The 13,762-nt window shown below is 42.4% G+C and overlaps 1 protein-coding gene across 6 annotated transcripts in view; it reads left to right on the top strand.

Moving 5' to 3' along the window:
• LOC128753715 (serine/threonine-protein kinase N1-like) overlaps positions 1–13,762 on the top strand; it is a 31,025-nt gene that overhangs the window by 5,943 nt on the left and 11,320 nt on the right. For 2 of the 6 annotated variants that reach the window (XM_053855696.1, XM_053855694.1), the window contains exons 1-5: positions 9,372–9,775; positions 10,168–10,362; positions 10,505–10,610; positions 11,207–11,355; positions 12,478–12,598. In XM_053855696.1, the coding sequence (XP_053711671.1) occupies positions 9,734–9,775; positions 10,168–10,362; positions 10,505–10,610; positions 11,207–11,355; positions 12,478–12,598 (613 nt within the window). In that variant the 5' untranslated portion in view covers positions 9,372–9,733. Of the gene's footprint in view, positions 1–9,370; positions 9,776–10,167; positions 10,363–10,504; positions 10,611–11,206; positions 11,356–12,477; positions 12,599–13,762 lie in introns of those variants that run through there. The other 4 variants (XM_053855697.1, XM_053855693.1, XM_053855699.1 and 1 more) reach the window with 4 other exon arrangements.

Below are 13,762 nucleotides of genomic sequence, written 5' to 3'. Positions count from 1 at the left end.
GTTCAATTCTGTACCTTTTAAACACCCAATGTGTCTACCAGTAAGTCCGCCGCCCTTCAGGATTTGTGAAACTGGGTCTTCAACACAAGTCAACTTGCTTTGTTACATAATGATGCGAGTGTTGCTCAGAGCGTTGGCCTATTATGGGATGTTGAGGGGTCGCACGACGACTGCGGTTGCACCTGTATGTGGATATGAAGCAGTGTCATTTGCAGTGGTTTGGTATTGGTATTATAACCTGTCCAGGCATTTTCTTTGTTGTTTTGGTCGTGAAATTCATTTAAATTTTATTTGGATGCCCCTGTAGCGTTTTGTTCACGTTCTGTTCCTGACGTCCCCGAACACGAACAGTAGGTTCTCTTTAATCACGTGTTGATAGTAGCGATCACTCTTTCACATTTTCACTTCAAATCTGGTTTCTGAATTTGGATATCTACCGATATTCTCAATATAGGTGTGGAGGTATTTTTTCATATATATTTAATTTTTGATTTTAAACAATTTAATTCCGAATTATTCGATTTAAGATCATGATTTACTCCCCTCTACTTTGCAAAACAGAATGACTAGGGTCCTTTTCACGTTTAAGTTTTAAACGTGCAGCTATGCTTCGATGGAGTTGTTCCAGCTGCTACATGAAGCCATTATCACATGCTGCTTAAGTAACTCAAATAAAAATAATTTATAAGAAAAGAAAAGTATGTTTATTTTAATTTGTGAAAAATTGTAGCTGCGGACAGTCAGCTATTTAAGCTTGTTATTTGCAGAAACAAATTGCAGAGTATTTGTTTAAGGCAATATGGCAAAAATACAACATGATTGATTTACTTTAAATAACTGTTTCGATTTTATCACAATCTAGTTTGGCTGACAAATCATTAACACTCTTGCTTCTTAACAACAATGATCCTTTATCTAATGGCATTTTAGACAGTGTTTTCTTGGTTCTAGATGTAGTTTTTAGGCCACATTTGCTGTTAGCTCTGCGGTGCAGACAGTCTTTGGTGTTGTGGCACCGACAAGGAACACTCCATCATTCTGTCGTGTAGGTGTGGATGAGTCTGGATCATTTCCCACGGCACACCTGACAGTCTCTCCCTGCACACTAGTGCGCCGCGGCACACTGGCTGAAAAACGCTGGCTTAAGTAAACTGCTACGAGACATGAGGTACATTGGAGACTGACAGCTCAATTAAACCCCCAAATAGTGCTGGCATAGCAGTCTGTGTGGTTACAAACACGACAGGGTTCAACAAGAGACGTTGACTTTCTCATCTCCGCACTTATTTGGCTATTATTTTTAAACATAAACGAAAATGTTTTTAGCGTGAGTTTTATCATTATCGCCAAAATGGCAAAAAAACTCCAAAGGATATATTGTTTATATTTTTCGTTTTACTTTAATTTTTTTCATGTTTAATATTCGTCGAAGTTTTAAGTTTCAAATTCTCTCCCCAAAGAATAATCATTGTGAAGAATCATGATTTCAGCATGAGTCATGCTGGTGCCATAATCACGTTCACACTGACAAAGCCAGATCGAGACGTCAGTTTCACACTCGTGTTTACTTCTCACCTCGCTGGAAGGAACAGCGTTTAACTGCTTTCTGAAGATGTGCGTGTCTCTCTGTGTGATTGGCCTGAAATATGACAGAATTATTGTGGAATAGTTAAAAAAGCTGAAACGTGAAACACGTTTTTCATTTCTCACGTGTGTTCTAAAGCGTATCTGAGGTTTGTATTCCACATTTAATCATTTATTCAGCAATGACACATGATAGAACCTGACACCGATTACTTTGCCAATATTCTGTCCCATGTGCCTCTTCTGTTTAGAGTTTTTCTGGTGGTTCGTGTCGGGCGTGAAAAAAAGGTCCTAGGTGAAACACTGTTCCATCACCCTCAGACCCTCATTCTTAACCTGACACCAAACCTGTCAACAAACCTGTCAGCAGCTGAAGGCTGCATTAAATTCATGACTTCTCTCATAACTAACTTTCTTAGAATAAATTCCGCGTCTTCAGTGGTTAGATTTTGAATGTGTGACTTCAGCTGTGACTGTTCAGGTCTCTGGTCTAATGGTCCGCATGTGCTGTTATGCCAAGGATCCGCAGGTCCACTTCAGCTGTCGAGGACATGTATCTACTGTGAGCTGTGGGCTGTAACATTGTTTAGTGTTTTCAGTTTTCATTGGCTACTGTATTTTCAGAATTCATACTATAATATACTAACAGTCCCTTGTGATACTTAAAAGAAATGGAGACTGTTCAGTGAGATGTGGCCCTTTGTTGCATCCCCCGTCTCATTGGTGACGGTGCACTGGGAACAGACGTGTGTGTGTGTGTGTAACCTGATCCGCCATGTTGTCCTGCCATCATCGCACTCCCCTTCATTCTTCTGTCCTCTCCCACTATCCCACCTCCCTTCACTCCCAACCAGCTGCTGCTCTCCTCCATGACCACTGTCTTGGGCACGGTTGATCCCGCTGCAGTGATCTAAACGTTCTGGGGATCATTATAGGAGGCACCTTTATTTTGTGGGGTGATGTTGTCACCAGCGTTGTCCCGCAACAACTCCCACGGGTTTTATCTCATTTTGGCCCTTTCACTATTTGGATATTTTGCATACCTCAGTATACACTGACGTGTTTGGTTAGATTGTTTTACATGTCAGTGGAAAGCAAATATGTCTGTTAATCTCTCTGGCAACGTGAGTTCTCTTGAAGTACATGAATGACAGTGTGATGACTTACTCTCTATCAGAGGATTACTATGACTCTGGTTTCACTCCCTTGAACGTTGCCATGAGCAAGTGTTTGCGATTGAAACTGTGTTGTGTGTGTTGGTTTAATAGTTCCCTCTTCAAACTTCTAACTTCAGTTTCGGTGTGTGTAGACTTTTCGGCTGGTTCCATTTGACCTTTGACTCTTATCTCCATCTTGACTTCTGCTGATACTGTCGTTGTGCAAACAGCACTTTTAAAAATGCGGTGTTAAAACAAACATAGGCCAAGAGAGTGTTAAGGTGTGCGTTTCCTCAGAGTTGCTTGAAACTTCATGAAACGCACAAGCTCAAGGTCCAGCAATATACATCTGGTTTGTTAATGATATACAACCCTAAAAGTCTTTATTGCATATAGATGAATTATAGGTTATGTAGTCTGCCGTCGCTGTAGTTTGAAGCACATTCCAGTCATGTCTGCTTTATGACAGATACGGCTTGCTAAGAGGCTGCTGAGAGTTGGGCTCTGGCTGTAGTCACATAGTCCTTCAGAGAAGATGTATTTTATGTTTCATATTTCCTGGGGTGCCACGTTTATTGTGGCATTGCTATGAGTGAATGATATAAAACCGACCTCCAACTGCTTCGAACATGAACTGCTTCAGTCTCTGCTTCCTCATGAGCCGATGTTCCATATGTGAACCGGGCGGCAACCGCGGCATGACACACACAGGATCCGTTTGTTGCCAACCTGTCCCACAACATGAGTGTTAAGAGGTAGCCACAGGAATGAGTTGGTATCTAATGTCATAGATTTATAGCATACTTGCTGAAAAGCACTGCTACGAAGTTCTTAATATCATTTTAGGTCTAGTTTTATTGTCAGTGTAGTTGCATCATGGCAGCCTACATCTCCCACAGTAAAACCAGATTACAGAACTTATTATGAGCCATGTTTGATTCCATAATAATAATTATGAAAAGGGCTCATTTTTGTTGATGAATATAACATGAAAAGTGAATTAATTTGGCTGAGCTGTCCCAGGACACAGTTCATCCCTTCATAAACATCTCTAAATTACTCTCTCAGCTTTATTACAAGCCCTGTGTGTACTATGATTCTGTGTTCGCGCCCGCTAAATATGGTGTGCTCATCCTGTTTTATAACATCACCTTTTACTCAACTGACTGAACACTGTTTAGATATTGTCTCTCGTGTCCCCGCGATGCTTTTAGCTGAATTAATTCTGCTCAATTTAGGCCGTGATTAAAGTGAGTTTGTGCGGCTGTTTGGTTTTAGTCATGGGCAGCTCTGTGGTTTCTGTGGCCTTTGTGACAGTGAAGATAAAAGCTGAAACGCATGACCTTTTTAGATGTCAGAGCCGACACGAGCTGGTGTCAACAAGGTAAGGTACTGCACTGAAAGTCAGCATCTGGTATCGTCACCCTTGCTACAGGAAAGCACAGCGAGTCGTGACATGTAAATAAACACACGCTGAACTGGTCCTCACTGCCTCTGCCACGCCTGACTGGCTGTCAGAACTGTTCATGTTGTGACACACAAACTGAGTTGTGACGCTTCATTCATATTCATGTGTGTTTGAGTGACTGTTCACCCCTCACTGGATTTGTACAAAAATATGATGCACTCTTCTCCTTGAAATAATGGTAGATGTTTGGCCGTTCCATGATGGAAGTGGCTGACAATGTAATGACTAGTTTGCTTGTTGATGTCGTATTAAAACGGTAACCATCTTTTTGTCAAATGTTTTTCATACCATGGTCAATCATCTCTGGGATCCTAGTGTCGGGTATTTGGTTTTGTACCTTTCACCTCTTTAAAACCCTCGTCTATCTATTCATCTGGTAGAAACCTCTCTGTGTATGAATTCCAGAAACGGTTCCTAGCATATTCTGGTCTGGTCACCTTTTTTACTAATTCGTCGGATGCTGTCGGAGATCACGAAGATCTTAAAACAGAGTTCATTACGGGGAAGTCACCTGTCTTTCCTGTAAGGAAATGAGTACATGTAACAACCTGCTCAACTTGCGTCCACCCGTACTTACGACAACAGCCAGCAGATGCTTATAAATTCAATGTCTGGTACCGCAACGCGTACAACAGTTACGGCAGCGCAGTATCCCAGCATCTCACTCTCACACAGCCATCTACCACTACAGTAGTAACTATAAACCTCGCGATGGCTATTTTGAATGGCATTCGACTTATGTCCATTCCTTCTTACGACCGATCCCGGTTGAAAGTCGGATGTTACTTGTACATGCATTTGGCAAGTGTCAGAAACTCAAAGGTGAACTACACAAGCTGGTCCCTTCTTCTTCCTCCTTCCTGTGTGAGTGTTTGGCAGTGAACCCGGCCTCCCATGCTCTTTTATCCATCAGTGGCCCGCAGCGCTGTGGGACAAGCTGTACTGTCTTCCTCCCCTACCTCCTCCTTCATGCTTTTTGACCACTCCTCTTCCTCCCCCTAACCTTCGCGCTCTGTGTCTTTTCTTCCTCCCATCTGTCTCATTCTCCCTCGTCGTCCACCTCCCTGGGTTTGTCAGTCTGTCTCTGCTCATTTTCTATCTCCTCCGGGGGTTTTGTTTACTTGTGTCCGTCTCTTGCGATTGGACGGCGTCTGCCTTTGTCTGCTTCTGTATTCCTCCTCAACTTTCAGGCATTCCGCATGGAACTGAAGATTATTTCAGGTTGTTCTAGGATGCCTATTGTATTGCAGCCATAGGGCACTGGACAGATGAAAGATTGCCTCATGAAAAGCTGTTTTCAAACTACAAAAAAATGTTAAGGAACAATAGTTGCTGGAAGACTGGTTGACATTTCTGATGGTTGGATTTAAGGGATTGAAAATAGCTGCTTCAAGAATGCTTACTGCAAAACCAAAAACAAAAAAACACCTGTCTTCTTAGCAACTGTTATTCATTTTTACTTGTCTGTAGTTTCATTAGGTACTGCAGTATTACAGTAGGAGCAGGTCAATTGTTCCCCTCCCAGCACACTTCCAGTAGGCAGGTATGTTTGTTGGCATATAGCTGTCGCTCATCCAGCCCAGATAATGACCTGTGCCTAGTTCCATCTCTGTTCAATTCTTCTACACAATATAGTTTAACTGACTCCTCTGCTCATGATCATGAATGATGAGGTAATTTCTCAACTATAAGCTCAACGTTCTTCCGCACACTCGGTGTCCTGCGGCTTGAACAATGATTCTCTAATACGTGGGTTTTTTTTGTGGGCAAGATATTGAGCCCCTTCGTGGTAGACCGATGCAAATCACAGACATTGACATTAAAGCTCTCAGCAATGTGCTGTGCATTCCTGGCCACTTGTCGAATGTTCCCGGAGCTCCGCCTCCACAGCCAGCCTCAGCTTCAGTGTGGATCTCCGGCAACTGTAGACATAAAGTAATCCTGTTGAAGGTAAATTTTTTTGCTGCCATCTGGCCTTTTTGTTTTAAATTTAACTAAATTATTTTTAGTTCTGTTCATTGCATAGTTTTATCACTGTTTAACTCCATTTGTTGGAAGTGTTTGTTTGTTTAAAATGGTGTACAATTACCATGTTGAAGTCTTTTTATATTGACTGTTTAGCTATGCAGCTCTATCTGAAGCTCCTCAACACGGACTGGAATTCATGAATGTTGACCAAAAATAAGGGCTGGAACAAAAAAGGTCTGTTACAGTCGTAATATTAAAGCCACAATTCTGTTTTCAGTTCTCTGAGGTGTAGCTTCAACAAGTTTCTTTTTCAAATGACATTCTAGGCAACTAACAATGATAAAATACACAAATGCCTTAATGACTTAAAATGAAGAATAATTTTGCAATCTTTAACCAAAACCTTTGTTTTTACTGTAGTACTTTATCTGTGCTGCTGCCTCCTCGCTCTCTATCATAAGGTTCGATCATGTACTCTGTGGGGAGAGTTGTTGTAAACTAAAAAGCTTCCTACAGTGAGAGACAAATTAAAACAGAGGACCACCGTTGTGTTCAGTTTCTGCTTAAATCTTGAATTGAATCGATTGTACGGCTTCAAATCTCAACAGCTAAGTCACAGGAGGATTGCTTGGTGAATGCTTCACAAAATGACCTGCCATTTACTCTCTACATGCATTGAAATCCCAACACAAGGACACATCTATAGGGACCTTCCTGTCTAACGTGGGAACACATTCTAGCAACTTAGTTCTGCCTCTAGTCTGCTCTGTCCACATACGAGCAGGGTATGTGTACTGTTAAACCCTACCAAAAATACAACCATAATGCTGAACTTAATTCCAAGTCAAATTGTTTTTGTATACTTTGATCCTGAGCCCCATTATGAGCTTCACTGAAACACTTTGTCATGAACTCCACTTAAGTGAAGTAGTAGATAGTAATAAAGTAGTCTGTCTGTCTCGAGACTTTGTTCCCTGGCTCATGTATGTTCCCTTCCTCTCTCCCTTCTTTCCCTGCCGGCAGTATGTCGTCACCACACAGGCGTCTCAGGAATGCCTCCTGACGTTCTCATTATTACTCACACAAACGGACTCACTCCAACTCTCTCAGACACACTTCCTCTCCTCTTCTCATTAATGGTGGAGAGCCGACATTGTTTGGACTTGAGGTGGAAGTCAGAAACTGGCTCACACTGCCGCATTAGTCTCTGCTGCAGGCAACTCAGCAGGGGACACAAATCCAAACTGACTTCAGATCAGTAGTCATTCATACTATCCCTCGGAAGTTCGTGCAGTTGAGACACTGATATGTGTCTTGGTGCTTTCCAGGGGCGACTCGTGAAGCTCATCCACGCCTGTCGTATAGAAAATGCAATGAAGGCAGACGTGCCTGGTAATGTCTCATGTTAACACCCTACATATAGTTCCATGCATTTAGTTCACGTGTGTATTATGTGGTTGACTTGTGCTACCGTTATATGGTGCCCAGTTTGAAGCAGGGTAACTTGTGTAGCCATATGTGAGGACACTAATGTGTCCATTAATGAATAAAGCACCATGCGGCTCCCTTATATTGACGTGAAATAAACGGGTCTCTCAAATGTTTCTGTCCTTAATGGAATGCCTTTGCTGGAAGACAATCGAAGGAATGTACAAATTACATGCAGGCATTCTGCATGGCAGCAAGGGTTAGGGGTCAAACAGGGGATGCCCTTGTTCCCACAGTGTCCATCGATGTATATGGTGGTTGGTATGTTGGGGCACTTTCAGGTCTCTTTTACCTTCTAATCTCTTATGTTGCTGACTTTTGTACTTCCCTTCACCACCAAGAACACGCCCATATTTGCGGAATCATTGCTGCTATCCAGCCCTTTATTTCTTTATTAGTCTGTCCTGCCAACGGCGTGATCCTCCCCCCCCCCTTTCTTCCTGTCCCTGTCCTATTCTTTCTCGGCTTGTTGTTAGAGTTAATGCCATATTTGTTTTCAACCAAAGATGGAAATGTTTGCCTCCCTGTTGCTCTGTGTCCCTCCATTTGCCTCGTCTACGTCCACTCAGTTTGACATGAAAAGGAAATGGAAATTCCCTGCAGGTGATTCTCTGCATGTGAACACACTAAGTACGAAGCATTGCAGTGGAAGCCTTTTAAGAAATCCTCTCTTGGGATTGTTTTACTACTTGGTGCAGGATAGTGTTGCAGACTATTGTCCATTCTTAGTCTGAACTAGAGGGACACACAAATGAGTAGTGTTTCTCCTATCGTCGCCATCTTCCCTAGTTGACTTGTTGCAGCCTTATACGGTTATTATTTAAGTATTTTTTTGTGTTCACCAAACCCTGAGCCTCTCAATGAAATGATCATGACATCTGCAGTCTGGTTGCGTCCTCGCTGTTCAGAAAGAGTGCAGTTGTTTCTATATACAGTATAAGATCCTGTCAGGGTTGTGAGCTCGAGTCATACGAAGCAGTCGCATGAATTCCATCTGTGCGGAACAAAAGCAGAGTCCACCCCTTAGAACAACAGTGTTCTCATTCAGAATCTTGCCATAGCATTTTGAAAAAATAAAAAATGACTGCACTGTACCCAAGTCTCAAGTCTTCGCTCTGGCATTCTAATGTGTTATGGGTCAATTTTTTAGCCGCCTCATTCTGACGTAACACAGTTGGACTTGTTTATGAACAGTGTGTAATGTCATGTCCAAAACAAGCCAAGAGTAGGCAGCTTTAAGTGGGTTTTGCTTCCTTCTCAGTAGATTCATCGTCCACACAGTGTTGAGAACAGATGTGAGAATGGAAAAGCAGACTATTGCCCCCCGTTTGGTATTTGTTTTTGCACCCAAACAAAACCTTCCATCCTCCTGTTGGATTCACTTTCATCTTAGACGGAGAGTCAGCGGGGAGGGTGAGTGTGCGTGGGCTGTTAAGGTCCTTGTATTAACAAGGTGTTGGATATCAAAATATGTTGCCTTTGCCCACATACCTGCATGTATTTTTGGACATCCAGTCTCATTAAAAAAAATAAGCATGTACCCATCTTTTGAAATGATGCACCTACATAGATAGTCTCATCTTCTATATTTGAGCCACTGGAATAGTTTGTTTAGTCTGAAATGAATCCGGGCACCAATCCAATGTTTGGGTGCGAGGGAGTGTCCATGCTTAAGATTTTTATCACCGTTAATTAACGGGAGGAAATATCTTCTGAAGAACTTTGCTCTCATTATTGCTTGGATTTACTGTCTCGCTGCATTACGTCGACACATTATAATTCCATGAAAAGCCATCGTCAGTGAGGATAAGGAAGATTCTTTGACTATAAAGTGTGTCCTATTTTCTCCCCTAACTGCACTGACAGCAGCAGAATGGCAGAGGAAACAGGAAAGGCCTGAGCAGCCTGGTGTTGGGACGGATATCCTCTCCAGGAGGCGTTCCCTGATCTCACGTCCCGCTCCCTCTTTATCTCTTATGTTACTCTGGGAAAACACGTTGACGCTCCGTGTGGCATGAACACCGCAGTTCACCAGCGATTCCTCTCTGTTGGGTAGTTTAAGTTAACTATGTGTTGGCATGGTGACGAGGAAGATGAGGAGAGCACTGAGGTAAAAATGTTTGTTCGCTCTGTGTGTTCTTGGAATAGCTGATTCCTGGTAATTGGTCTGTTGCTCGACTGCTCCTCTGAGCCACTGACAATTCCTTTAGGGCGATAATGTTTGCCGTAGGATTCTGGTTGGGTGGTGGTGGTGGTGTCTAAAGCAAACAAATGGTTTGACCAGACTTGGAAAAGTTTACAGAGCAGAGTACGAGGGTAAACTTGTTGTGGATTTCTAGCCCACACCCTGTTGCAGTTCAGTCGTCCTGCTCTCCCCTTTCCTCTACCTAACCCTGCTATGTGTCACCTTCTTCTTCACTTTGTGTATGTATTACGACCAAAAAAAAAAAAAAAAAAATCTGGCGAACCCTTATCTAACATCGCCCTTTTCTCCTCGCCCAGAGTGACCCGGGTGGACTGTCCGTGCTGGAACAGCTTGGTTTGGACCAGAACTCTGACTTCTCTGACTCCGGTGTGCAGCAGCTTCTGGACGAACAGCGTGAGAGGATTCGCCGTGAAATCCGTAAGGAGTTAAAAATCAAGGAAGGGGCTGAGAACCTGCGCAGGGCGACAACTGACAAGAGGAACGTTCAACAGGTTAGCAGAGCCCACTAGATCTGTATACCTGACATCATACACGATTTGAAGAAGCAGCTTCAAACACGACCTCGAAACTATCAGAATTCTGAATCAATACATCTGTATTATGAAGTAATATTCTTCGATTTCATGCTCATAGGTGGAGAGTCAGCTGCGGAGCTCCAACCGCAGGCTGGAGGATCTACATGCTCAGCTGCAAGAGCTGGACGCTTACATCGTGGTGAAAGGAGGAGACGAGAGTAAAGGTAGTTTGGGGGTTGCAAAATTCCTGCCCTCCTTCAATCCATTTGTTTCAGAAGCAAAGAGGCTTTTAGTAAGTCCTGTGCCTCATTTTAATCCTCTAAATGCGATGACTTAGATGAATGAGAACTTTGCTGTCTTGTGTCGATACAAGTGAAATGAATGGAGGATTTGCTTTCTCTTCTATGGAGGTTTTTGTTGAGACACATACACGGCTCAGAGGTGTCTCTGATGTTGCTTCAGTTTCTAATATGTAGCCATAGTGTGGTTCCTGACAAATTATATTTATGTTATCTTTGCTGCGAGCCCACAGAAAACGCAAGAGAATCACATTGAAGCATGTTCTTTCTGACTATGGTGTCGCTCAACAGTTGAAGTTGGCCTACATGCTAAATCCCCTTCTATTATGTTACAGCACACGAATTTGGGTTAGCTCTTCTCATGCATACACAGTGCAGGACACGTTACATAAGCATAAGAATCGATTTTCATTTTAGTTGCAAAATCAAGTCTCAAAAGAAGATAGTCAAGTTTCAGTATGTCGTCTCTAGTTAATATGATGTAATGGAACTCTCACTGTGTCCTCTGCTCCAACTTCCAGATGAGTGTCCCCAGTCTCCGGGGGCAGAGAGTCGAACCTCCGCCCACAAGGAGCGCATCGCTGCCTTGGAGAGGCAGCTCAACATCGAACTCAAGGTCAAACAGGGAGTTGAAAACATGATCCCCATCTATGCCAATGGATCCACCAAGGTGCGAATGCTTTACGTCTTGTATACGCCTTCTAGGTTGCATTTATGAGTGAGAACTAGCACACAAGTTATATGTGGCCAAAGGTCAGAACTCACTCACTATTATTCTGACGTTGACATTAAGTCAGCATTTGAAGACCGTTCAGCCACCACAAGAGATCACGCTGGTTGGTTTTGCATTAACACTTTCATAGGAGAAGTTATGTACTGCTTTAGCTGGGTTTATTTCCAATTCATGGCTGTAGAACTGCTTTTGTCCATATTTTCCAGTTACTAACAAAATTCTTTCTAATGTACATCGACATACATGTATGAAAAAGTGAACTTATTTAGCAGCGACATGTATTATTATTAAGTTGTTTTGCTTTTTCATGTAAACCATTGTGGTGCGCCGCTTTTGCTTGAATGAGAGCCGCCACACCTTCAAACACATTAAATCAAAGTGGGAACATCTAAACAAGCTGATACCACGCAATGCATCATGGGGGTGGACAAGATCATGGTGGGTTTTGTGGTGTTTTTAACGGCATTGAGAAAGAAACGTCACAATGACTGTTGCGCGTGGAACTCAAGTTGCGCATTACGACCAAATTTGTGTACAGACTGCTGATTGTATAGAAGTTTACTTGACACCAATTCAGTCAAATTCGAAGCTTTCCCATCTGCTTCCTTGTTTTTCTATCTGTGTTTTGTTCCATGAATTATTATTTATTTTTTTATTTTTTTGGTGGGCGAGAAGCACCACCAAACAAAATCCTGTTATTAAATAAAATAATTAGATTGTTAAGGATTTTTATAATTTATCAAAAACATTTTTTTTTCATATTTAAGATTACAGTTATACTTGCAAAATAACATTACCATAAAACAACCTCGAACCCTATAATTTAAATGTTATTGTTGTTGTTGTTATACACATCTCACCATTTTTATTGCATTTTTTCATTTTAAATTCTAATCTTCTCTTATACTAATGATTTTTCTCAAGTAGTTTCCCTCTTCATTCACTGTAAAATAAATAAATTAAAAGAGATGCAAAGTGGCAAAATATGTCTTGAACTTGAACATCCACAGTAGGTCCATTCATTTGGAGTTGCCTTATCAAAAGCTTCTCTGTTTTTAGGACAAGAAGATGCTTCAGACTGCCCAGCAGATGCTGCAGGACAGTAAGACCAAAATTGACATCATCCGCATGCAAATCCGCAAAGCTGTGCAGGCTACAGAGCACAATGACGACACGCAGGGTAGGTGGACCTTACCATCTGATTCATCAAGCAATGTTGCAGCGTTGGTTAAAAATACTGGAATATACATGCTCATATTTGGACCGCCTCTTGTGCGCCGTCTGTGTTGGAGTTTGCGAACCAGCTGCTGATGACGGGATGCTTTTAGGCAGCAGCAGGATCAGAAGGCCGCACCGCCGCTGTGATGGATGAAAAGCCGGCTTACCATTTTTTTCATCTTTTGCCCTTTGTTCATGTGAGGGAAAAGATGAAACGGGCTTTTTCGTGAAATGTTTTGGACACACGGCAAAGAAGTCCAGCTCTCCCCTGCTCAAATGTAGACTTGAAAAATGTCGATTTATACTGCAATGAAACTTAATAAGTCTTATTATGTAATTCTCGGTGTTTCATGTGTGTGCTCCTGTTTTCACATACACTCACACGCACACTGTTGGAAATCAATATCTTTTAAGGCAGGTGAACGGCTAGTGTGAGTGCTGTGACCATTACGGTCTCTCACTCTCTGAAAACAAGCCGATTAATGGTGCTTTGTTAGTGTTGATGGCAGTAATGCCGTTTTAATGCTCAGCGCCCCCTATTTATACGTGAAAACAATAGCCACATAGAAATTGGATATCAATGCAGAAATTAATGGCGCTCATTAGAGCCATGTCAAAAACTGCTATATTTATCTATTAATGTAGGTTTTTGAAGCGTCCAAACTTGGAAGAATTTTATCTGTATTTTTAAAAAGTCCGATTTTTATTTGAAAATAGAGCTGTGTATGTAGTCTGCTTCTTCTTCTTTTCTGTTTCCTTCCGGCTTCTCCCTTCAGGGGTGGCCACAGCGGATCATCCTCCTCCATCTCACCCTGTCCTCTGCTTCCTCTTCTCTCAAACCTACAAACCTCATGTCCTCCTTCACCACCTCCATAAACCTCCTCTTTGGCCTTCCTCTCCACCTTCTGCCAGGCAGTTCCAACCTCAACATCTTCCTACCAATGTACTGGCTCTCTCTCCTCTGTACATGTCCAAACCATCTCCATCTAGCCTCTCTGACTTTGTCTCCTAAACACCTGACATGTGCTGCCCCTCTGATCTACTGCTTCCTGATCCTATCCATCCTGCTCACTCCCAGAGAGGACCTCAGCATCTTCATCTCTGCTACCTCCAGCTCTGCCTCCTG

The sequence above is a fragment of the Synchiropus splendidus genome, chromosome 2 (genome assembly GCF_027744825.2).
Source record: "Synchiropus splendidus isolate RoL2022-P1 chromosome 2, RoL_Sspl_1.0, whole genome shotgun sequence".
Taxonomy (NCBI): Eukaryota; Metazoa; Chordata; class Actinopteri; order Syngnathiformes; family Callionymidae; genus Synchiropus; species Synchiropus splendidus.
This window is presented reverse-complemented; position numbering and strand designations above follow the sequence as displayed.